Source organism: Rattus norvegicus, chromosome 2 (assembly GCF_021556685.1).
Source record: "Rattus norvegicus strain SHRSP/BbbUtx chromosome 2, alternate assembly SHRSP_T2T, whole genome shotgun sequence".
Lineage (NCBI taxonomy): Eukaryota > Metazoa > Chordata > Mammalia > Rodentia > Muridae > Rattus > Rattus norvegicus.
This window is the reverse complement of record NC_141535.1, coordinates 237,805,765-237,830,843: the sequence shown is the minus strand read 5'-3', so window position 1 is coordinate 237,830,843 and position 25,079 is coordinate 237,805,765. Positions and strand designations below refer to the sequence as shown.

At 45.4% G+C, this 25,079-nt stretch overlaps 2 protein-coding genes across 4 annotated transcripts in view; one reads left to right on the top strand and one right to left on the bottom strand.

Annotated features, from left to right (window-relative positions):
• Positions 1–1,442: 1,442 nt before the first annotated feature.
• Positions 1,443–25,079, bottom strand: part of Uox (urate oxidase) — a 35,309-nt gene continuing 11,672 nt past the window's right edge. For both annotated transcript variants that reach the window (NM_001433782.1, NM_053768.3), the window contains 7 exon segments: positions 1,443–2,274; positions 4,775–4,858; positions 6,773–6,896; positions 9,050–9,233; positions 20,877–20,955; positions 21,049–21,165; positions 22,992–23,210. In NM_001433782.1, coding sequence (NP_001420711.1) covers positions 2,200–2,274; positions 4,775–4,858; positions 6,773–6,896; positions 9,050–9,233; positions 20,877–20,955; positions 21,049–21,165; positions 22,992–23,210 — 882 coding nt within the window. In that variant the 3' untranslated portion in view covers positions 1,443–2,199.
• The window catches only part of Dnase2b (deoxyribonuclease 2 beta), a 35,447-nt gene continuing 27,617 nt past the window's right edge, over positions 17,250–25,079 (top strand). For both annotated transcript variants that reach the window (NM_021664.3, XM_087631804.1), the window contains 1 exon segment: positions 17,250–17,486. The gene's annotated coding sequence lies outside the window, so the exon portion shown is untranslated.

Below are 25,079 nucleotides of genomic sequence, written 5' to 3'. Positions count from 1 at the left end.
TTTCTATTTTTAGAGAAGGAACTGTGCTCCTTCTCCACATACCAGAGCCTTCGGGAAAGCACTGGGTTGGCCTGGCTCTCTGTAGAGGTATACTTTTTAAAAAATGTTGTATGAAACTGTAAAATAACTAATAGAAAAATATAAAATGAAGATAAGGCAGATGGAGGAAGGAGGCCACTGAGAGACCAGAGCCAGGCCATGAAACACATGAAACACAGGGGTGGAGTCTTAAAACCGATGTCGTTTAGAAGCTGGACTGTGTCTGGTGGGAACACTTGAAATACGTGGCTTTGGAACTGTATCTGACTTCCTCCTTAAACAAAGGCATAGAGGCAGAAGTCACAAGGGTTTGCAAAGGCCACTTACCAGGGCAAAGGTCACACAGCCACGTGTCATTCACATCAAAAAAAGCATTAAAAGGATTGGAATAAGAAAAGTTCAAATTTCTACACTTTGATGAAAGTCTAATTCTATTTCAAGGGCAAATATATAAAACACTATTTCAAAGGGGTAATTCATTTAAGACAGGGTAGACAAAAGGGAAGGGGAAGCCAGGTATTTTTTTTTTAAGTGAAGAATGATATGAGTTTATTCCAGGAAGGAAAAGAAAGGGGTCTTTCCAACAGTTCCAAGTTTTTCACTATGGGATGAGATTTGGATGGTATAAAAGAAACCTCCACCAGAACAGTAGCAAAATTCCAGAGGTCAGAGTTCAATTACGTGACAATTACACAACTGTCTGTAACTCCAGTCCTATGGATCAGTGCTCTTTTCTGGCCTCTGTGGGCACCAAGTAAACATATAAAGCACAGGTATATTCAGGCAAAACATTTATGCACATAAAATTGGCATGAAAGCACAGAAAAGATGGTGGGTTGTTCATATACACACGTCTTAACCGTGCATTTCTAAAGACCTCCTCTTAAGCTTTGTAGAGCACACATAATGAATCAAGCTAATCACCTCTCCATTCGGAATCCATTTTCAGTCATCAGTTAGGCTTAAATTCCTCTGATCATGAAAGCAGTAGGTTTTCATAATTGGAAGAGTCAGGAAAGTACATCATCCCAAGTAAATCTCATTCACGAATCCTATTTTCCAGAGTCTTAGGAAACATTTTCAGAGACCTGTGTTAGAGCCTCCTTTCCACGTGCATTTTCACCCACCTAGCTGCTGACTGTAAAAGGGACTCCACACCAGAGGGAGGGACACCCACTACTCAAGCAAAACCAAGGTGTACTCATTTTAAGGTCCCCGTATGTACTAAGTATTCTGCAAGGGTTGTAAAAATCATAAAGCCACACTACAAGGTCATAAAGTCATCATTAGCCTAGAAGTAAATTGTCAGTTACAAATGCCAAAGGGCTTTCTTTTTTTTTTTTTTTTTTATGTTCTTGCCTTTATTCATGTTGACTGGTAGAGGAACTTAAAAATAGTCTTTGAACATTTAAAATAATGTTTTTATTAAGTATTTGAGAATTTTATATAATGTATTTTGATAATAGTCACCTCCCATCCCAGTTCATCCCAGATCTTCCTCACCCACCCAACTTCATGGTCTTTCTCGCTCTCCCGAGGCCAGCTTGGGTTCATGTGACCCCTTCTAGATGTGCCCTTCAGTCTGATCCACAGACCAGGAGACTCACCCTTCAAACAAAACTGTCTTTCCTCTTGGAGCCTCAATCAAATGCAAATCACTCCTCAGCTGGGGTTGGAAGTTCAAGCCCCCCTGCCCGCCTCCATGAGGAGCTTCAGCCAGAGATTTTCAAAACACTAGGATGATTTTTTTTTCACATGGTTTTATTACGTTTTTGGTACAACCCAGACATCCCTAGGATGATGACAGTGTTTGATCTCATGTTCAGATCAACGGATGTGGCAGCAGCCAGTGCTTTACGACTATTTCCTTAACGATCGGATCCTAAAGACAGAGTCTGAGGCAGAGGGCACAAGAACAGCAAGGAGAAATATCGCTGTGATTCTCCGATCACAGTTTTAAAGGAATCTGCCCAAGGCCACGGAGCCTGCGGTGTCTGCTAATGCAGGGCTCCACGTGCGCACAGCTACAAGCCCCTTGCTAAACTAGAAACGGAAGAGCAATTACTTCACACAGAGCAGAGCAATCAGTATCCTGAGTTGAAATTTTTGCAGGTGAGCACACAGTTATCCCAAGCATCACAACTGGCTGGAGCCATAACGTCACAGCCTGGAAGGCAGCTTCCTCCTCACCGTCCCGGTTATTTTGCCGTAGGGGTTGTCCAGAGGCAGCAAAACCTGGAGAGGAAGCACACGGGGTAACTTCAGAGATTTGGGGCCAGCAGCGTTCTCCTTAGGACGCTGAGCCAATATTAAAGCAAGAGTGTCACATTGTCACGGGGAAACTCCTCTGCAGGACAATGACTTAAGTCTAGCAGAGCCTGCTTTTTCAGGAAGTAGAGGAATTTTGAGAGTTTTGTGTGGGGTTTTGGGTTATTGCACTTATGTGTAAATGTGTATATGTGTGTGACATATGTATATATCTGCGTGTGTACGTGTGTGTGTGTGTGTGTGTGTGTGTGTGTGTGTGTGTCAGAATTGAGAAGAGCACTGCGGGTGTCACACCCCTCTTGGGGAAGTCAGAGGGTAATTTGGGGTAGTAGCATCCTCCTTTACCTTTATACAGGGCTCAGGGCTCTGGCTCAGCATGGGGTTATACACCAAGTGCCTTTACCTCCTGAACTATCTCCCTGCCCTCAGCCCATCAGTTCAGCTAGACTGGCTGGCCCGTGACCTCCACGGGTCCCACAGTCTCTACTTTCTCAATGCTGTGACTACTGACACATGTCACAGTGCTTGGCTGTTCACCTGGATGCTGGGGACCCAAGCTCGGGTCCTCATACTCGCACAGCAAGTGGTCTACTGACCACAGCGCTCCGCCCACCGGCCGCCAAGAAGCATCTTATTTGTAAGACGTTAAGATATGGGTGTTCCTAAATGCATTATACAATCCTGGTTTTTTCTAGAATTTGGTGACCTTTTCTGATGATGCATTTTGCACATCAATCATTGTCCATAGCTACACTCTGAAGGAAGAGCCTCTGAGGCCCACAGGGCTGTGAGCGCAATGCGAAATGTCTAGACTGCTGTGTTATAATGTCTTTCTACCTTCCCACCCTGTCACTTGTGCTTCCTGCTTCTCATAGGTTGCCTTCACATGGTACACGTGCATGAGGATACTTTATTCATGATGTGTGTGTGTGTGTGTGTGTGTGTGTGTGTGTGTGTTTAATGTGGAGAAAGAGAGAGAGAGAGAGAGAGAGAGAGAGAGAGAGAGAGAGAGAGAGAGAGAGGCTCTCCTGAAAGAGCTTTCTCTGCAGCATTTTGTTTTGCTCTCTGCCCCCTCCCCCTCTCCCTCCTCTTCCCCTCCCCTTCCCTCCTCCCTCCCCCTCCCCCACCCCTATCCTTCCCACCCTCCACCTCCCACCCCCTCTGCAGCAATGACATCCACTTAGTTCTGGAGGGATGGATGCAAGCCTGAGGCTCAGTAGACATCTCAGAAACCCTCCTGAGCTGATGTACCCTGAGCTGAGCCTTAGTCTGGCTGTTTTTTTCTGTTTGGAGCTCATTTGTTTTGCCTCTGGAAGACATGGCTAAGTTTGGTTTCAGATTTCTCCCCTGCCATTCAGCAAGAAATCACTCCTGAAGGCTTCCTCCTTGTTCACAAATGCAGCTCACTGCCATCCTCTCCTTCCTCTGAGGTAAATAGTGCTGCCTGTCCTTTCCACTCAGTGAGCAGGAGGCCAAACTTTCCCTCTTCCATCACCAGAGCCCTAGGTCACCTCATACAAGATATGTATGCCTGGTGTTCAATGTCCAGCACCAGGGCAAGCATCCATGTGTTGTGTGGCTGATGGGTCCGAGCCCGTAGAACCCACCAACACTGTGTGCAAAAGAGAAATCAGGGACTGGAGGGAGGGTGACTCCTGGTCAGCAGTCTCGGGCTGTAAGTTTCTAGAGACTCCTCTGTTAAGCTTGTGCGTCTGACAGTGTGGTTTCCACCCACAGAGCCATTCAAAGCAACAATCTCTTCCTTCCCTCTCTCCCTCGCACACACTAAAAGCAGTTATCCAAAAAGATGCTGCAGACAGGTCAAAAGACCTGTGGCTGAAGATGTCCACGGAGCAGGAAATCAGTTCTGATTTCCCAGGAAGTGACCACAGAGGCCACCAATCAGGGCTCCAGGCTGCCTAGTCAGGCAATTTGATTGTCACAGCTAAAAGGAAGTCGGGCGGTATATTTCCTGAGACAAAGGCTCTCTTTGAAAGCATCCATTTCCTGTTCTTTCCATCCGTAGCACACACTTCCATGTCTCCCAAGCGTATTGTGTGCTGCTGAATCGACTGATTAATCGAAAGGTGGGCATTGATAAAAGAAAATGAATACAGCCTTCCTTTCCCGTTGCCTCCTGATGGGAGAATAACACAGCTGAGACCTTGGGTGGCACTTTCCCAAGGAGATCTTAGAGCTGCTTCCTTGGGCACACTCTGTTCCTTCTTTTTGTCTCTCCCTGCAACTAATGTGCCTCCCCTGTGATCACTCATCCATTTCTGCAGTACTCAGCCTCAGGCATTGAAAGACCCAGAGCCAAAGAGGCGTCTAATCAGTGACAGCTCTAAATATTGTCCCTAGCGAGCAGCTGCTACAGGTTTTAGGTGTTGATATTGTCCCAAATTGACGAGGAGACTGAAGGGAGATGGGGCAGAAATGTGCTTTCACTGTTTTTAAAGTCTCTTACCTCTTCCTTGTTGATCAGCCCCATTTTGGACATGTCGATGTTAAAGTAGTGAATGTTTGGAAGGCTGATTTCCATGTCTTCTATCTGGAATTCACAACAGCACGGGTTACACTGAGCACTGGAGATTCTCTCTTCCTCCGTCTGCCTCATCCATCCTGACCACTTACTTCCTGTGACCATGCTTGTTTCTTAAGGTAACCTCCCATGATCCTTTGCTGCCAATCGCTCCCTCCCTCCACACACACTAGTCGTCCTATGAAACTGATAGCAGACCCATTCCTCTCCCTTCAATATTAAACCTTCTATGAAGAGCTCAGGCTCCTTGAGATGGGAATCTGGGTGATCCCTTCCACATCCAATCGGCCTTCAGAAACTGGCCGGTCAACATTCTAATGTCTTCCCCACTCCTTCCCTCCCAAGGATGGTCCCTAACATTCATAGGTCCCAGAATGAGTGCAAAATTGTAGACCCATATACATGACATAAAGATCTAGTGACTATACTCTTCTAATTGACAAAAGTACTCATGTTAAAGGTCATATTGTAATTTAAAATTCTGACTCTTCGTCATACTGTGCCAGAACATGACATCATGGGAAAAGCCAGCCCAGCCCTTGGGTGACCCATCTCCTCCTTTGGATCATGTAGATAGATATTGTTTTTGTATGTCAAGCCATATCCACTTCTCCAATCCACTTCCAGCCCTAAGAATGTGCTGACTTGTGGCATGAGCCTTCTCTCATGGAACAGGTCTCTAGTAGAGATCTGGCAGGTTCTGGAAGGAGTCACCAGGTTACTGGGTTAAAAATTCTGGGGGAGCTATGGGCACCTGAAGAATCTGTCGGCTTAGTTTTACCAACCCCACCCAGTGGAGGTAGGCAAGGCAGAGGAAGCAATAAGGAGGATGCTATGGTGCTAACTAAGAAGGAGGAGTCAAGCTGGTCCAGGCGATGCTTCTCTTAATTCAACATAGCCTTGGCCCATGCTTTCTTGGCCACACCATCATCCCACAAGTCTTCTAGCCTGTGGTCCATCGTGACTTTTGTCATACTGCTTCCTGTGCTCACTCTAGAAGGCAAATCTTACTACATTATACTTTGCTGTGCTAAGAGGACCCTGTGGCTCAGAATAAAGTTTATTCTATAAACAAGTCTACAAATGTCCTCTTGACCCATTTCCACCTTATGCCTGCACATGGGAAAATGCTTCCCTCCTCGGGGGTCACATGTACTTGGCCCTTAACAGTAAATGTCTATGTCATGCCTGTTTCCCGTCTCCACATTTATCCTGTCCCCTAGCCCTTGAGTATAAACCCAGATTTCCCCTATTGTTCCTGAAGAGTCAGCACACTTCTCTCCTAGGAAATGTAGCTAGTGGCACCTCTATACCTCAGTGAGACTTCCCCAATATTCCCATAATAACCTATTATTGATCTTTTAAAATTTTTTACTTGTTTTCTGTGTTCGCATAATGATAAATATTTGAGGGTGGGGACCATGTCTAGGTTATCTTGGTATCTCTCGAGTCCTACCAGAGATACAATGTCCATGAATATCAAACAGATAAATAGATGGATGCATAGGTGGATGGATGGGTGGATAGATGGGTAGATGGATGGGTGACTGGATGGAAGGAACAATGGATTGAATTTCTTTACATCTATCATTTATGCCTTGAAACATACACCCTGTGTCTAATTATCCTTCCATCAAGGCATGGAAGTGGCCTGAACTTGAAGTTTAAGTCTGTGGTAGGTTGAAGGAACTCAAAGGGATTCTCAACAAAACTACAGCACTGTGGCGGCGGCCGGTGTTTTTAGGTTGAACAGATTTTCCCATGTTCTGCTGTCTTCTCACTTGCTATAACAAGCTTTTGAACAACAGCAGATGTCACTTCTCAAGTGTCTTCCACTCTCCTATTTTAACACTCAACTCTTCCTCAGAGCTGACAGGAGACACAGTTCCTCCCCATCCTCCAAATACAAGTGACAAAGCATACCTCAGGAAGCTGGCTCAGGGTCAGCACTTGTATGTCATAGAGGGTCTTCTGCACGGAAGGTGAGTATTCACCTCTGTCATAGGGCCCAGCAAATTTCTTCAGGACAATGTCCCGGACAGCGCCCCTAGAACACGAGGGTGGAGATTGGGGGAGCTCATAGGATTTGTTAAGAATGCATTATAAAGCTAGAAAGTAGGAGTGCCCAGAAAACCATTTTATGGATGGTTTTAGGAAGGATTCTTATTCTGTAATGCTAAAATCACACACACACACACACACACACACACACACACACACACACACACAACACTGCATTAAACAAACACTAAGCAGCTACCTCTTCTCATAGAGTGATACTTAGGCCAAACAGTGTTTCAGCATCAATCTTTTACCACGCATGCAGACACGTAAGGGTGACTCCCAAACACAGACCCTCTCCAGGTCATGGCTCCATCCTTGAAGCTTTAGGGGCTTAGTGTCATTCCGTAAACCAAACACGTTGTGTGATTAAAACCGTTAGAACCTTCAATAAAATGGAGGCAGTGCTGTGATCATCCCCCCACTTGGAGATGACAGATCCGAGCTCGAAAGTTAAGCAGTTCCCTTCTGAGGCCTGCAGCTCTCCCCTGCCTGGCACCTTCAGTGTGATGTTTCTCTCAACACCAGCACATCAGGCTCCGGCTACAATGGAGAGCATTTGAAATAAGCAAGGGAAAAGAGGACTGGGGTGAGGATCCTTTCCAAGCATTCAAAAGCTTCTCCATAATACAAAAGAGCAGACAAAACGACCAGCGGGGGAGAAAGTGCTTTGTAAAGGAGGAATAGATCCAGCTCATCCCAGGGTGTAGATGTCTAATGATTAGCATTTCAGCAAAGGAATTCAATCTCCATACTTCTGATAGCTCTGAGTTCAGAAACCAATTGTTCCTTCTCAGAGTTATGATAAAAACACTTTACATGGCTTAAGAATTTGTCATTTTCCCTCCCTCCTTCTCTCCGAGTCTCTCTCTCTCTCTCTCTCTCTCTCTCTTTCTCTCTCTCTCTCTTTGTGTGTGTGTGTATGTGTGCTTATGCAAGCACATGTGTGTGTTTGTGTGTGCTAGCATATGTGTGAGCATGTTTGAGAGTGTGTGTGTGTGTGTGTGTGTGTGTGTGTGTTTGTGTGTGTGTAGCACAGAGGTCAACCTTAGGTGCCTTTGTCAGTTGCTCTCCAAGCTTTTGATTCTGAAGACCAGGTCTCTGATATTGATCTGAACTTTGCTACTGCTTCAGCTATGCTGGCTGTCGTGAGCTGCAGGGACCTGCCCAGCTCCATCTCCCCACTGCTGGCTAAGTACACACCATTGTGCCCGCTTGTACGTATGAGTTCTGGAGATCAAATGCAGGTTCTCATGCTTGCAATGCAAACACTTTACAAATGAGCTCTCTCCTCAGCCCATTTACAGAATGCTTCTATAAATATTAGAGAACTTGGAGCTTGGCCTTGGGTGACCAATTGTCACCATTTGTCCAAAACCAAGGGGTTTTCTGGGCATGGAAATGTCAGTATTGAAACTAAGACAATCCCTCACAAACTGGGAGGGGTTGGGAATCTTAGTTCAGACCCCTGCGCACCACTGTACGACTAGATATTATCTTCATTTGATGGAGTCCAGCAGACGAAATGTCACTTGGGGTGTTGTCAGAGATACAAATTCTCTCACCACCAGGGACTCAGGAGCGGGCCCAGGAGTGAGTACCGTGATCTCTATTTTAACATTATCTTGAGTAATTCCATTGTACACATATGTCTGAGAGCCACTGATGTAATTTGAAAAAGAAGGCCTGGGAAGATAGTTTGCCGTGTGAGCTTAGGAACCTAAGTTCCATTTCTAACACTCACATCAAAAGCTATCCACTATGCTACCTGTTTAATTCCACCACTGAGAACACGGGCAGAGCCTGGCCTAGCCACTTAGCCTCGCTGAATAAACAAGTCTCAGGTCCCAGTAAGAGGCTGGTCATAAAAAGTGGGGGGTGGGGGGGGGAGATAACCTGGGAAACACCACCTGGAGTTGTTCTCTGACCTCCACATGCATGTGCATACAAGTGCATGCGTGCATGTACACACACACACACACACACACACACACACACACACACCCCACGGGGGGATGGGGTGCTGTCCTAAAGAACTAAGAATTGAGTTGACAGGCCTCTAAGTCTCCTAGTCTCCTCTTTGCTCCAGGATCCCTGTAAGCTGCCCCAGGTTTCGGTCCTAGCAGTTGTTTGCCCTACCAGGTAGCCTCGAAGTCCACGTCCCGATTCTGGTAGCGCCACTTGCAGTACACTTGAGTGGCAAAGCATCGGTCCTTCACCTCGGGGAGAGTAGTGAACTGGTCCTTGATGAATCCTTCAAATCCAGACTGGGTTGTTTTCAAGACCTTGAGGTCTTTGATTCCAGAGTGAATGATGGGAGGTCCTGTGTCAGACAGAAGGGGAGGGGAGGGTGAGTGTAAGCGGAACGGTGTCTTTACTGATCACTCGTCCCTGCAGATTCTTCCTCTCTGGATTGCCAGGTTCTCTGCCCTCTCCTACCTGAGGAAAATAGAAGGGTTAAGAATATATAGACTTATGCTGACATAGCTTCCTCCCGGTACCTGCAAAGGTGTCTCAGGCAAACCATCTTATACAATGCAAGATGCCAATCATTCAACTAGCAGTCTGATATGAGTTGATGGGGTCCCCTGGAGAGCGTCTGTCTTCTCTCTGACACTGCGGTCCCTTTCCTGCAGGATGTCCTCTGGTTGATCTACAGTGGCTGGTGGTGTCAGTCACCACTGTACCCTGAGAAGATCTTGATGCCCTGAGGGCATAATAAGCCCAGCCAAGACCAGACAACCTCGTTAGTGAGTACTGGCGTGGACCTGTCTGAGACTGAGACTACACAGAGGGGATGAGGAGGCCTCGGACCCAGGCATCGGTCTGTCTGCTCGATATCCACACAGACTTCTGGGTTGGGGCTGAAGCTGCTTCCTGAAGGATCAGGGGTTGGAGAAGGGGTAAACACAATGAAGAGAGCGATTTATCATTCTCTCTCCCCTCCTAAGAGAATGGGTGGTGGAAGGTGATGGGTACATTTAGAGGACACTGCTCACCAGAGGGCCAAGTGCTAGCTTAATGCCTGTGGCAATATCATGTCATTAAAAAATCCCTGACGTTCTAAGAAGCTAGGACTTGCACTAGACCTCATAGCCAGAGTTAATAATGCACCTGAGGTCACTTGAGACTTAAGTTAGCTATCCTACTGTGTGCCCAGACTGTTTGTTCAGACTGCCTTTAAAAGAAAGTTAAACAACCAACCTTACTTGCCCTGGATTTCCCACACAATTGATCTTTACACCCTAACTTAATGTATAGCTTTAACTGGAAATTAGGTCTGTGCCCCTAACCCAGAGAGCAAGGTATATGTGTTTGCATGTGTGCTATGGCAATCACTTGCTGTAAACGGCAAACAGAACAAAAGCGTTCTTAGAAACAACCATCAGTAGCCGCACATACTGAAGGCAGCATGCCCATATTGCTTGGTAACATTGTGTCTCGGTCAGCTGGGCTCAGTAGTGTCGGTCCCTATAAACCTCCATCAAAGATTTCCTTAAAACACCCCATGCCACATGTTCTGTGTCACACTGTTTAATAAAACAGTGTGGATAAAAGCCCCTTGTTAGGGATAAGACAGACAGACTGACAAGACAGGCAAACACAGACTCAGTCAGACAACAGACTGGAGATAACAGAAGAGAGAAGAAGACTCAGACCTGGGCTTGCTCTTGGTAAACGACTCCAGGAGGAAGTCTTTGATTCCTTTCCCTTCATGCAACCCTGACTTACCCTGGGCTCTTTGGGGTCATTACTGATGCATTTAACCAATACAAAGACCCAGATGATGGAGGGTTTGTGCTGAGTTAGGGAAGAGGGGTTTTTTTATCTTTACATTTTGAACAAACTTTAGCTTTAGCAGCATAATGGGACCTGGGGGGGGGGGGAGCATCACACTGACACACTGGGAGAGCCCAGGGTAGAGAAGAAGGAGATAAGGCAGCTGACAGCAAAAGCCAGGCAGAGTCCTGGGGCAACAGCTGTCCCCAGTGGATGGAAACTTCTTCCTGAGCATGGGTAAGGCAGCCTGGACAAACTATCACAAGGTGAGGGAATTTAGCTGGACCGAGACAACTGCAGAACCACAAAATTTCAGTAAAGCAAATCCCTAAGACCTTCTATGCATCCACAGGCTCGTGAGGACAGAGGACATTTAGGGAGCTATTAAAAACCATAAAGTCCAAAAGCAGGGTCCCTAAGCCTACTTCTCTTCCGTCTGTAAGTCAGACGGCTTCCATGCCCACCTCTATGATATCAATGCTTGGGAGCGAGACAAGACAACCGCTGAAAGTTAGAAGCCAGACGAGGCTACATATGGGGTTATATAGCAAGAAGGGTCAAGAGGCACCATCAAAACTCTTAAAATCCCATGGTTTCCCTTGGTATCCCCATGGCATCCCCACCTGTGTGGCTTCACTTGCTGGAACTCATTCCAGGGCCAGATCTGCAATGCCTATATTTTGATATTTTCGAAGCTATTTAAGGTCCTACCATCAGAGAACACAATGGCCAGAGGTTAGTGGTAGATCGGTATATTCTGATTAAATAAAGGGTTCTGTATAGAAAATCCTCAGATAAACTGGCATGACAGAAAAACTTAACTTTCAGAAGCTCTCCCTGGATGCTGTACTTGAAGAGAGCCCAGGAGAAAATGCCGGCAGCCTTCCAATGCCCTCATCCGGCCTGGTTTGTCTAATTTCATTTTTTGTGCTTTCCCTTTCTGTTCCAGGTACAGAACGGCACAGGTTCTTCTGCATGCTACGTCGGTGCTTTGCCACCACAAGTGCATGCCCAGCCTGGATTCTAAACGGATAAAGGCACTGGGCCACAGCATCCGTGTGTAACTGCAGTGTCTGCTTCAAACCTGAGAAAACAGCAGCGCCCACAACAGCTATCTGTTGACTGGAGAACTATAAGGTTGACTTAGGTCAAGGAGCAGCAACGTCACAATGGAGTCTCTCGCCTAGAGAGTGGACTTCCACCAGTGTTACTGTTTGCCTCCCCCGCCCACCTCTATTTCTCACACTCTAGGAAGCCAAGAAGAAGAAGAAATGGGCCTCAACTCGGACTGAAACCACCCAGTTTGTAGGCAAGCTTTTGGCAGATGCCTTTCCAAGATATTTTTTTTTTTACTTAGTCCTCAAAAGTCCCCGGAGTAAATGTCTTTGTGCAGGAGATTTTCATGTCTGTGTCCGTCCTCACACAGTTAGAAATGGGCGGAGGTGAGGTTTAAATTCAGCCGCACACCATGAGATTCCGTGATTTTCTGCTCCCCTTTTAGATCATTCCCCATCTGTGCAACGTTTCTCCTTCCTGAAGCTCCCTTTGTCTCATTTCAGAATGTCGAGAGGGCTTCCCAGGAGAGCAGAGGGTTCCTTCCTCCCATGCGCTTTGGGGGACTCAGCCATTGAAAAGTATCTCTGTCTGTCACCGGCACTGACTGGTGAAGCATCACTTTCCAAAATGGCTCCCGTGTGTCTTGAAAGCATGGTATTCCTTAAAAATTTACGGGGACTACAGAGACAGCTCAGCAGCTAAGAACAGTCACTGTCCTTGCAGGGGACACAAGTTGAGCTCCCAACACCCAGGTGGATGGATCACAAACACCTGTAACTGCAGCCCTTGCAGGTTTTGACACCTCTGGCCTCTGTGGGCACCTCGTGTGCACACACTCAACACAGAGACATACAGCACGCATAATTTTAAAAGGATAAAAACAGAGCTTTAGAAGAGCAAACCTCCTATGCATCGCCAGTGAAAAATAACTCCAGTCGTTACTGTACGTACAAAGTCATGTGATCTGACATGCTTTCCCCATCTCTCCTGGAAAACAACGCCCCCCCCCAAAAATGAAACATTAGGCAGCACTAAAACAAACCAATAGTAGAATCCCTCAAAGGTGAATGAGAAGATGAGGGGAAAAGAGGCGAAAGGCCCTGTGCTTCCCATCTTCTCAATGCATCTGCCTTTGATCTGCAAGCTCGGCTCCGCTCAGCGAGCTTCGGCTCCTCCCACGATCTTACTCCTAAGGACACTGTAGTCTAGCGTTGCGGATCTAGAATGCCCAGCTTTGCCATTCAAAGTTCCCTCAGATCAAGTCCCCGTGCCCTTCCTACCACAGCATTCTCCGTGCCCATGGAGACAGTGCCTCTGGAGAAGCCCCTTTCCCTCTTCCTATCTTGATTTTCTCATCTTTGAGACGAGGATGGTGGCCATGCCTGGATTTTGAAGTTGACATGTTTCTAAAGCCACTATATCCTAAACGCACTGGGAGAGTCTTCGTGGTGACCTTGCTGCAACTGGCTTTCCCACACCCACACTAATCACCTGTCAACGTTTCCTGTGCCCTACAGGCTCAACGGACCCTGGAGCCATAGCCTTCGTCCTGTGTTCCACCAACTCTGGAGTGACACATATCAACCCCGGCTGGCCATCTTGAGATGATTAACTCTCTCACTGCACTCTAGAGAAAGAGAAAGGCCTTGCACTTTCAAGTGTGCTCTGGCATCCGATTCCCACAGTATGTCTTCCGTTCCCGAGGACGATTGACTACTACCAGTTCTGTCGGAGCAGAAGCCACAGACTCTGATGCCCTCTGTCACTCTGAACAAAACCAACAAAAACTATCCTCTCTGACTGTTGAAAGCATTTTTTCCTCCTTGGCACACGTTAGACAGACTGGATGAAATCAGAGGGCTTATTCTATCTTCTCTGTTGGCAGTGCCCCAGCCTGCTGAGCACTGGTAAAAACCTGAGGCTCTCAAATGCATGGGGCCATCAACTAAAAATATGCCACCACACGCATACTCTAAAAAGATCCCAGTGTAGATCCAAAAGAAGCAATCCAAGCAGGAGCAGTGTCATCTGGGTACCGTGCCATGGGAGCACTGTGATCTTGCACCAGGAGCCTGTACCCCACCTTCTCCCAGAACCACCATGGTCGAGGGGTAATGCAACAGGAAGATTTTCCACATTTTACATCACTAGAGTATAATCTCTCCAGCTCCCAGTGTCCTCCTACACACTTAGCAGATTGTGGTTTATCTCTCAGAGAAGCATGCATCCACCCTTTCGCTCTCGAAGGGAGAGAAACTCACTTCAAATGAATAGGAAACAAGCCAGAACCTTACCTACGCATCAGGTGTCAAAAAAAGCACAAAAAGCTTTACTGAGCTGTGGGGGTAGGGGGGAGACTGTCATGAAGAAAATAATTGCTTCCACAGTTAACGCCTCCAAAAATGGACGAAAATAGCTAAAGGGAGGATATTTAAAAACTATATTAAGTCATTCTACTATCAAACCGACAAACCGCAAACTCGTGAAGGGCTAGAGAGAGGCAAAGATCAACTAAATCAGTGGTTCTCGACCAATGGGTCTCGACTCCTTGTTGGGGGGTGGGTGGGTTGTCAAACAAACCTTTTAACCTTTGACAGGGGTCACCTAAGACCATCAGAAAACACAGATATTTACATTATGAGTCATAACAGCAGCAAAATTACATTATGGAGCTGCAACAAAAATAACTTTACGGTTCGGGTCATCACAACACAAGGAACTGTATGAAAGGGTCACAGTGTTAGGAAGGGTGAGAGCCACTGAATTAAAGGGTCTGCCTCTGTGGATCCATTCTGCACCCCCAAGAATCTTCAAAGTCCATGCTGAGAGATTCTGGGAGTGAAAGAGATGACGTCACCAGGCAGAGGGCTAACTCAGCTTTACTTCAACTTGGTGCCAAGCAAGGTGATTTTAGGACCTTGTGTCTGCCAAGAACCAAAGAGCTGCAGTCTCTCTTGACCACCCCCTCCTTACTTCTTCATTTTCCGCTTGTCACCCCTTAAATCTACCTGCCCTGCTTTGATTACATCTTGTCCTTTGCTTATCTCTGCCTGCCAGTAGCCTTCAGTAAATGGGAGGACTTTCTTTATCCGACATCTAAGATGGTATCTCTTATCTGCAACCGCTCTTTCACCTTCTGCCTTTCTATCTAGCTCTGTGTGAGCTGGTACACTTTTGTTGTTTGGCTTTGCTTTGTTTTGTAGTTAAGAGTCAGAACGGGAGCCATTGAAATGCTTAAATAATTGTGAATTTTTAATTCAAATATCTCAAAGGCTCAGGGACTAATTCAGTTCAAATTAGTGATTCAGATCACGGAGGTGCCCGGGCTCAGCTAAGCTCCTGGTTTAGCAGAGCCTCAGGGCTCAGCACTCGTCCTGAAGATCCAATGACACTTACACTAGCAGCCTCTGCCGTGTCTTGTATGAAAAGCTTAGTTCTCTTATCAGGGCATAGGATGTTACCAACATCAGAGCAGCCTTTGACCATAGTGTTGGTAATTTCTCTTCCCTGATTCTCTCAAGGAAATATCAGACATTTAAATACTCAAATTTTCAACATGCTGAGGTCTCTGTAAAGGATACACCAAGAACAAACCATATAGTGAGTTGTAGAGCAGCATCAGGATCCACATCATCCAAGACTCAGAAACTTTCCCTGAACCAAAATTCAGGGAAACAGGAAGGAGTTGAGTCCACCAAGTGAAACTCATTCTCTTGTAAGGACCCCTGGGGACTCACATGGGTGACTACGTGTTGTGGGGGGAGGGCAGGATTCTCACCATTCTTTCTGGCCCCCAACACACCACAAGGGCATGTAGCACTGGCCTGCGCTGTAAACGTTGGAGTATATGGATTGACACAAGGACATTTCTTCTTTTTTCTTTGTTTTGCATGTTGGCACATGTGTTATGGATACATGTGAGTATGTGAGTGTATGCACCCCTGTGCACGTGTACAGTAGCCAGCACAGGATGCCAAGCGTCTTCTAACACTCTCCTCCTAACTGCCTGGAGACAAAGTCTTTTGGGAAGCTCACTGATTTTACTAGACTGGCTGACCAGAAAGCTCTTGGGATCAAAGTGTCTTTTCCTCAGTGTATGGAGGTTTCATGCGCAAACATCCATGCAACGAGTGTTAGGAATCCAAACCCAAGTTCTCGTGCCTTCACCGCAGGAGTTCTGACCCACTGAGCCGTCTCTCCAATGCTCCACTGCTTACAAAGATGATGACACCATGGATTCGTATCCGTTCCTTCCAGTTTAGCACTTAGATAATAAGCAAATTAGGAATTGGACTTTGCCACAAAGAGAATGTCCACCTGTACTCTCAAAAGAGGGGCTGAGTGGAAATGGTCTCACACACAGAGCCCTGTGTACACACGTTTGCATCCAGTGCACACAGGGACCTGAATTCACTTACTTCACATCAATCTTCTTACCCCAACCCTGCTAGCCCTGCAGGATATCAGGTCAGAGCGGCCTGAGCTTTAGCTCAGTTGACTGGAACTTCTGGACAACTGCCACAGATCTGTGTGTACCCAGAAGCTTGGGAGCCATCTGCAGAGACAAAAGACTTGAACCGCTCTGAGGCCGATCTCTCTACTCAGCAGTGCTGGCCTAGTGATCAGAACTCAGGCAAATGCTACCTCCTGGCATGCAGGCCTGAAGAGAAGTCTGTGCTCTTTGATCATCAGCAGTGTCCTGGACTTAACCACTGTCACATCCTCATCCACTCCCCTGCCCGAAGATATCTTTGTGGAAATCACCAAGGATGTTTACCAAGTCTAGAGTTCCTCTCCAGGCCGCTTTTAACCAAGATTTCTTAACCTTTTGTGGCAAATATCAAACCAGTTTCCACTTCTGCTTGGACACTAGATGAGAATACATTTCCGTGGCCTCCTGCAGTCAAATGTGACTGTTGGAATCTCCGCAGGGGACGTGCTAGGGGCCATTTATGACCTTGTGTCTGAGGGGTCTTGCCTGCTTTTCTTCTTCAGTGTCTGCATCTCCTACTTATCCAGTGTGGCAATTTATGACCAAGGTGAACCCCAAAATAAGGAGTAGCAACGTAAGATGGCCAAGGATTCTGTCCGACTTCCCCACAACCGAGATGTATCACCTGTTACTCCCCCTCCCCAAACTGGGCTTACAGGAAGAAGTCCTTCTGCCAAGCCATTCACATATGTGGCTCTTTGCTTCATGCTATCCCAAAAAAACATAGTTTTCTTCTATTTCCATGATACCACTTTATCTAGACATCTTCTTCTGCCAAAGTCTTGAACTAAGGAATGTCCCCAGAGCCTTATCATCTTATCTCACCTTTCCTCGTGCCACTATCTTGGTTGTCAACTGGACTGGATCGGGACACAGCTCCAACCCAAGGCACTAGGCATTCCTGTGAGAGACTCTCAATCAGATTATCTGAAGCAGGAAGACCCACCCTAACTGTGGGCAGTGCATACTGGAGGCAGCGCAGATAAAAGAGCACGGAAGATGGAAAGATCTGCTTTTTGCTTGCTTGCCTTTACTCTTGCTGGCAAGTGCATCCATCCTGTGGTGGAGGCATCCCTTCACGGGCATCAGAAGCTTGTCCTTGGGGCCTTCCAACACATACTGAAGACCAGCAGCTCTGCAGGAACGCTCCAGGCCTTCCAAGCCAGGTCAGGCTGCTGAGACATCCAGCCTTACAGACTAGGAAACTAACTACAGGCTGCAATTGTTGGACCACCAGGAGCAAATCATGTAAGCCAATCTACTAAATTACCTTCTGATAGACACATATTCATTCCATCAGTTTTGTTTCTTTGCAGAATATAGCTTATATGTTATTTCTGTTTTCCAGAACTATTTCCCTCCCTTTCCTGTCCCTGGGGCTTCAGTCAGTTATTGTCCACCTGTTGATGGTCCCCAAGTCTATTCCACCCCTCATTTCAAAACTCACTGTCTTTAGCCTCCAAACATTTTTCATGTGTATATTCTCTCTAGCTCCCAGTCTTTCCCCTTCAAGTCCTTCGCCGCCAACCTTCCAGCCCCTACTCAACCCCTATTGTGGTGGTTATACTTATTGAAGGTCACACAAAATGATCTCCAATAAGCTGCCAGTCCGTGCAACTCTACCTCTCCCGCCTTGTTCATCACTCCAATTCATCTCTAGAGCAAACCCCCAGGTGTCTCACTCGTTCCTCTCTGCCTTTCCGGCCTGCAAAGTGTGGCCACTTTGATCACAACTACTGAACAGAGAATAGGCACAGTCTATGGGAAGAAAGCTTTGTTTGGGGTCAGTGTTTCGTGGGGTTTCCACAAATGACATTGGGGAGAGCAGAGTAGAGCAGAGAGGCATGTGGTGGAGAGAACACGAGGCAGATTTGTGAATGTGGAAGCAGACCAGGAGCTTGAGAGCAGGGTCAGAACCAAGGGCTTGTCACCCCCTTCTGCCAGCTAGGTGCCAACCCTTAAATATGCCAGAGGCTCCCAACATAGTGAGCAGCTGAGAAACAAACATTCAAAATGAGTGTCTGATAAAGACCTTACAGATTTATACACTTCCCCTCCTCTCTCTCTCACACACACACAAACACTTATAACACACACACACACACACACACACACACGCACGCACGCTCGCTCGCTCGCTCGCTCGCTCACTGACCATTACAGACCTCTGATTTTTTTTTTGTTTTTGTTGTTGTCGTCGAGCTAAGCAATAATAATGGCTACCATTTAAGAAGTTCTTACATGCCAGATACTATGCCAACAGCTTTAATGAAATGGATTTAGCAATCATATTATTATTTTTCTGGACAATCATAGAGGTGGGCCTCAGAATCCTCATGCTACTGATGAGAACCCACTAAAGAACTGTGACTCATATGTTCATCATCATGCCATTAACTAACAGAGCTCAAACTCAAACACAGTTTATTCCACCCCCTAGGCTCTGGTCTTGACTAGCTATTCATTTGATAGGAATTAGAATGTGTTCTGTGGTTTATTATGCAAAATGCCTTAAAGTTAGATGATGCATGTTAGCTCAGCACTGGCAGTCCCCCGAGAAACCAGTCTCTCTGATCATAGTACTGTTCTACCAATGTCTTGCCCTTTCAACAATTAAATAAATACCTGTCCAGTGTGGGCTTCTCATGAGGCACGTGCTCAGAACGCCCTAACCCACATCCTCCGTTCCTTTCTCCATCCTGCCTCCACTCTAAATCCCAGTGCTTCTCCAGGCAGACACTTCCTTTTTGTGACCAGCACAGTGCAAATCACTTAGTCAGCAGAAACATTTCTTCTCTCCTGCCAAGGCCTTCTACACTACCTTGGGAAGAGTTGCATTTTGGACTATCTCTGTTCCATGCCTCTAAATCCCTCCACTGTGGTCTCTAGCCGGTCATGTTGCAATGAATTTGTTGGAAGTCTGTCTCCAGTGATGAAGTCTACCATAGATTCTCTGAGGTCAGGGAGAGGTCTGTGCGTCTCTCCTCATCTACCACCTTCTGTGGTAGTATAGCCTGCTTGCTCAGAGGATAGCTCGTGAATGAACGACACCAGCACTTCCCCTATATGGATTTGATCTTCATCAGCTCTCCTCAGGCAGATGTCCCATCATTTATAGTCTTTGAAAGGGAGTTGAAGAATGGGATTGAGAATGTGCTAAGTTCCCAGACGTTTGTGAACATGGATTGGGAACTCTGCTGACCAATACAGTGGTCTCCAGGCACCTGCCGTCAGTCAATATGAAAACATGGCTGATGTGACTGAAGCATTGCTGCAAATATACCACATCTACATGTTAGAGATGTGGTATTTCAAAGAATGAAAATGACTTAGATAGAATCTATTCCATACATAACGTTTTGGATTGAGCTAAATCTATTACTAAAAAATATTTTTCCTCATTTCTCTCTGGTTCCCTAAAGTGACTCTACTAAAAAAACTTTAAAATTATCCCGAGTTAAGCAGAGCTGGCTTACACTCTAATTTCATGACAGTAGTTAGGGTAGATTAAGCAGGAGAATGTTGCCTGTGAGCTAAAAAAAAAAAAAGTTTCCCTTTTTTGTCTCTAAAATCGCACATAAGGAAGGGAGGGAGAAAAGAGGCTGAGATTGAGGAAAAAGAAAAAGGCAGGGAGGGAAGAAAAAATGGAGAATACATCTGCGCCGTTTTAGAGAACAGCGCAGCGGGGAGCTCCACTTCCATGACTAAGCATCTGGTGATCAAAATTGTCCTTTTGGTTTAATACAACTTTTTGATTTCTCCCATAATAATGTTTTTACACTGTATAATATTATATTTTATTCAAACCCTGAGATAGCCTTAATTATATCTAGGCTTAATTCAAATAGAAATATTAATGGAGAAAGAAGGAGGAAAGGAAACAGAAATAGGCAAGGCTCAGAGCTGACTAACGCGTCTCTTATGGAGAGAGAAGTGTTTCCGCCATCTTGGCGTCTCTTATGGAGAGAGAAGTGTTTCCTGCCATCTTGGTCTCTGTGCTTCGGAGATCTTTGCTCCAAATCCGAATGGATTACTTAATTCTGCTTCTCATGACCTCAAAAAATCAATGAAACATCGGCTTTAGGAGTCTTACTTGATCAGATTAATTATCTCATCAAATAATGTCTACATTATAATGTTTCATAGTTTTAAATTGTAAATTTCTTGCTAAATAGCTGTTGCTATTTTAAATGAGACTCATTTTAAAGAGATTATAATACTATTAGTATTTAATTATGCAAATGAGATGTCAGGGAAACAGTCATTTCACATATTGGTTACTGGATCATTGGTACAGTATCAAGATTACTGTACAAAAACATTGGTTAGAAAATGTGAAATTTGTATTCTGGTCATTTCCAGTATTTCACTTCAAAACTGGGTAATACACAATTCCTACCACTCAAACTCCAGACTTTGTAATAGAAAGAATTACACATTTGTTATTTTTTAGCCAAAAAGTAGGTAAGTTTGTAATGTAAAATCCAAAGTCCTAGGGTGTAGCCGCATCTCAGATGTAAAAGCTTTACAAATTCTTTAAAGTTTTCCTCCTTGTTAAGAGAAGGAATTGCTTAGAAATAACAACAAAACAAAACAAAAAACCAAAGAAGAATAAAACGGTAGAACTCGGTTTCTTACCGTTCCTCACCTGCTCCACGTCACAGAAATGAGTTCCCGTCGGGGTGTGGATGAAGGCATGGACGTGTTTGACTCCATTCTGAAAAGGAGGACAAAGCTGTTGCCAATCCCATTCCAGCACAAACCACGCTAGCAATTTCTTTTATTAAAATAGGGACATAGATGATGAAACCTTTTCAAAACGCTTCCAGGGGACCTCTTCCACGTAGACATGGGCTCGGGTGACATGGCTAAAGGAAGAGAGGAAGTGCTCGCAGATGTTCATAGCGAAGGTCTCGATGCTTTTGATCTGGAGAGAGAGAGAGAGAAATGCTCACGATCAAAAACATCTTATTTAAACGTTTCAGCTGATTCGCTTGTTTTGTTTATTTTGAGGTCGGGGACTCACTGACTATACAACCCTGTCTGACCTTGAACTCATGACCCTGCTGTCTAAACCTAGAATTATAAGCCTCTGTCTTAAAGTATTTTTTGTTGTGTTGTGTTTGTTTAAAATAAGCCTCAGAGTTTAGCCTGGGCAAGCTTCAAGCTCATGGCAGCCCTTCTGCATCGGCTCCCAAGGGCTGGGAAGATCGGTATCCACCACTAAACCCAGCCAAGAGTAATTGCTAAGCACTCCTGGGGCTCTTTCCTGATGAGTTGTTTCTCCCAAGGAGAGAAACAGAGAGCTAGGATCTAAGGAGATAAAATAGCCCAATCCAGATTTCTCGCAACCGTTCCTGGGGGCGGGTCATAGATTTTTATCACTGAAGAGACTTTATCCTGTCAGTACTTTTTTTATTATTATTATTTTTTTATTTTACATGTATGGGTGTCTTGGCTGCATGCGCGTCTGTGCGCCATGTTCGTGTCTGGTGCCATGGTAACCAGTGGAGGGGGTTGGATACCCTGGACCTGGTGTTACAGGTGGTTGTGAGCTACCATGTTAATCCTGGGAGTAGAAGCCAAGTCCTCTGGGTCTCTTAACTGAACCATCATCTCACCAGCTCCATCGTGTGTTTAAGAGAAACCTGATTTGCATGACAGGAAGTTATCAGCAGCGAAGCAAAAAGTAACTGTGTTCCTGAATCTTTTCTCAGTGTGCTTGTAGCGCCGCTTCTTTTCCTGAGCTTTGCTAATGGGCCGCAGCATTCCCACAGAAACAGCCAATCCTTAGGCGTGTCTGCTTGAGCGTTTCCACAGTGGGAAGACCCACCCTGGAGGTGGGCGTGCCCATCCCATCTCCTGGGATTGCAGAATAAATAAAAAGGTGAAGGCAAACTGAGCCCCAGCTTTCACCTCTCTGCTTCCTAACTACAGATAGGACAGACTGACAGACTGCTTCACACAGCAGCATGACTTACCACTTCCCAACCACGCCACCGCTCCATAGCTTAGCAGCGGTTCTCGGCCTGTGCTTCTCTGCCTCTTTAGTGCTCACTGATCAGATATTTACATTACGATTTGTAACAGTAGCAAAATTATGGTTTTAAAGTAGCAATGAAATAATTTTATGGTTGGGGTCACCACAAATGAGGGTCACATATTAAAGGGTCACAGCATTAGGAAAGTTGAGAACCACTGGACTATACCCTCAAACCATGAGCCCAAATAAACTCCCTTCCTGCCCTAAGTTGCACCCCCCACATCCTGGAGTATGGGGTATTTTGTTACAGCAACCAGAAAACTAAAACAAGAAGCACAAAATTTGACAATTTATTTTTGCTAATAAGTAGAGTATCTTATAATCAGTGTTCTCTTCGGTCGTACAACAATGGCACTTTCTGCTACAAATGCACATTCTAGAAGTGATAGAGATCAAAGAAACGCATGTGTTAAATTTAGTCTGAAATCTTCCTGTGACCTTGACTTGCCCGTTATTCCAATGTGAGGTAACAAGTTAATTTGCCCAGAAGCTTCTTTTCCTAACTAACGAAGTAAATTAAATGAATAAAATGGAGCAAGCTTTTCTGTAAACCTGGAAAATTTAGGGTAGAAAGGAAAAAATCTAAAAATGGCATATACACAAAAATAGGTTAAAAGGAAATGAGAGCTTAAAAAAAGCAAGTTCCGCCCCCACACAAGCTCGCACTGAATTTGCCTCAAGAAGTAGCAAGCATCTAAGAATGATTATACCCCTTTGAACTTCGCCAGGACATGCACTGTGTTCTTGATGGTGTCTGTGGGGATGATGTCGGAATTATCACCATGGAGGTAATCCTTTTTGGACCTCAGAGTCAACTGCACCGAAGTCGCCACCTCTTTGATGCTGTGGTATTTTCCATCCCTCTGAATATGGAGAACTTTGACCATGTCCTTCCCATAGCCAGTTCGGACAAACTCCACTTCATCATTCTGTAATAAAAATATAACCGTCTGATTGAAGAAGGCTACGTGACATTAAGCATGCAGCTGCGGCCTTTCTAGCTTTTCATTCAATCTGACACCTAGAACAAGGGAGCTCAAGAACACTTAGGAAAGCAATGGTATGCCCAGTCTTTGGACACTGGTCTTCCATGGGAAAAAGAGACTCCTGCGAATCTCCTGATATATATATATATATTAAATATTATATATAAATATATTTATAATCTGATATATATATATATCTCAGATTACCCGCAGGATAGACAGCCAGATGGCTTTCTTGATAAGAAACATTCACTTATGAGTGTGCATGAAAGTTTGTGAATATGGTGAAATGAATGCCCATAGAATCCAAAGGTGTCAGGTCCCTTGAGCTGGAGTTAGAGGCAGTTCTGAGTCACCCGATGAAGGTTTGAGGAAATAAACTCGGGTCTTCTGCAAGAGCAGTATGTGCTCTTAACTCCTGAGCTCTTCTCCAAACTCTCTTGATAATATTTTTTGAACCTCCTGTTCCAAAGCTGCATCCTGTCTGTGACACGTGACCTGTCCCTGTAGCATCCCTGTAGTCAATCCCCTGTGGATTGACTCTCTTACCTGAGTGGACAAAGATGAAGTGGCTTGCCTTCCTTCACACGGTTAGTAAAGGCAAAGTTATATACACATGCAGGTCTGCTAACTCCGAACTCTACAGTGGCCACCATGGAAACCAGCTTTCTTCTAGAAAAATCCCATGACTGCATTAACTGGAAATATTTCCATGTTCCCACATCCACTTTTTAAAAAGTGATATTTCTGAGAAAAATGCTCTGTGATCATGGAAACAATTTGAAAATTGCCTTTTCTATTTGCTGCCAGGAAGGAGATGGGTAATTGGTGATAGGGTCCAGAATACTGTCTGGATCGCAGGGCCAGGGCCATTTGATTGCAGGGAGAGCTAAGCCTCTAATGGAGAGACATTTAATGAAGGGATGGTGATTTATTAAGACCTGTGTCTGGAGCTGGAGCCTTAGCTAATGAACACATCCATTTCTACAGCTGGCATCCGCCAGACTTGTTGCTAGGTGTTTGAGAGGAGCAACCAGTCGTAAATCTAAATAGCCCCTTAGCATGGATATTGAACATTAAAGTGGTTATCAAGGTAGTGAAAATGAAAACAATCAGAAAACAACGTACCATGCACACACGGTGCACATCAGTGCACACACAGTGCACATACTGTGCACACACAGTGCACATAGTACATATAGTGCAATGCACATACAGTGCATGTACAGTGCACACACGTACAGTGCATGTCTGGGTAGAATGTCAGGAAACCTCTCCTGCTGCTCTCATTTAGGATGCTGGGGATTGCCTAAAAATCTCTATATGAGAAGTCACCATTTCCTCTGAGGAGAATTTAAAGATATTAGCCAACATCAAAATTAATCTTATTTCCTTAAGGAACATGAGGTATGGGAGGCGGTCTTAAATCTTGCAGATGTAGTCAGCTGGGACAAGCTCTTGATCATTGACATATACCAAAGTGCAGCATGTCTGGATTTAATTATGTCTATCCAGGAAAGAGATTCTTAGAGATGCACCCTCAAAGTCTTTGATCGAATCTTTGGAAACATCTTCAAAACAAGGATCAATAGGGCTCTGGGGGATGTAGCTCAGTTGGTAGACTGTGCTAGGTTCCGCACTGTGTTGGTTCTGCACTGTGCTAGGTTCCGCACTGTGTTGGTTCCACACTGTGCTAGGTTCCGCATTGTGCTAGGTTCCACACTGTGCTAGGTTACACACTGTGTTGGTTCCACACTGTGTTGATTCCACACTGTGTTGGTTCCACACTGTGCTAGGTTCCACTCATCCATA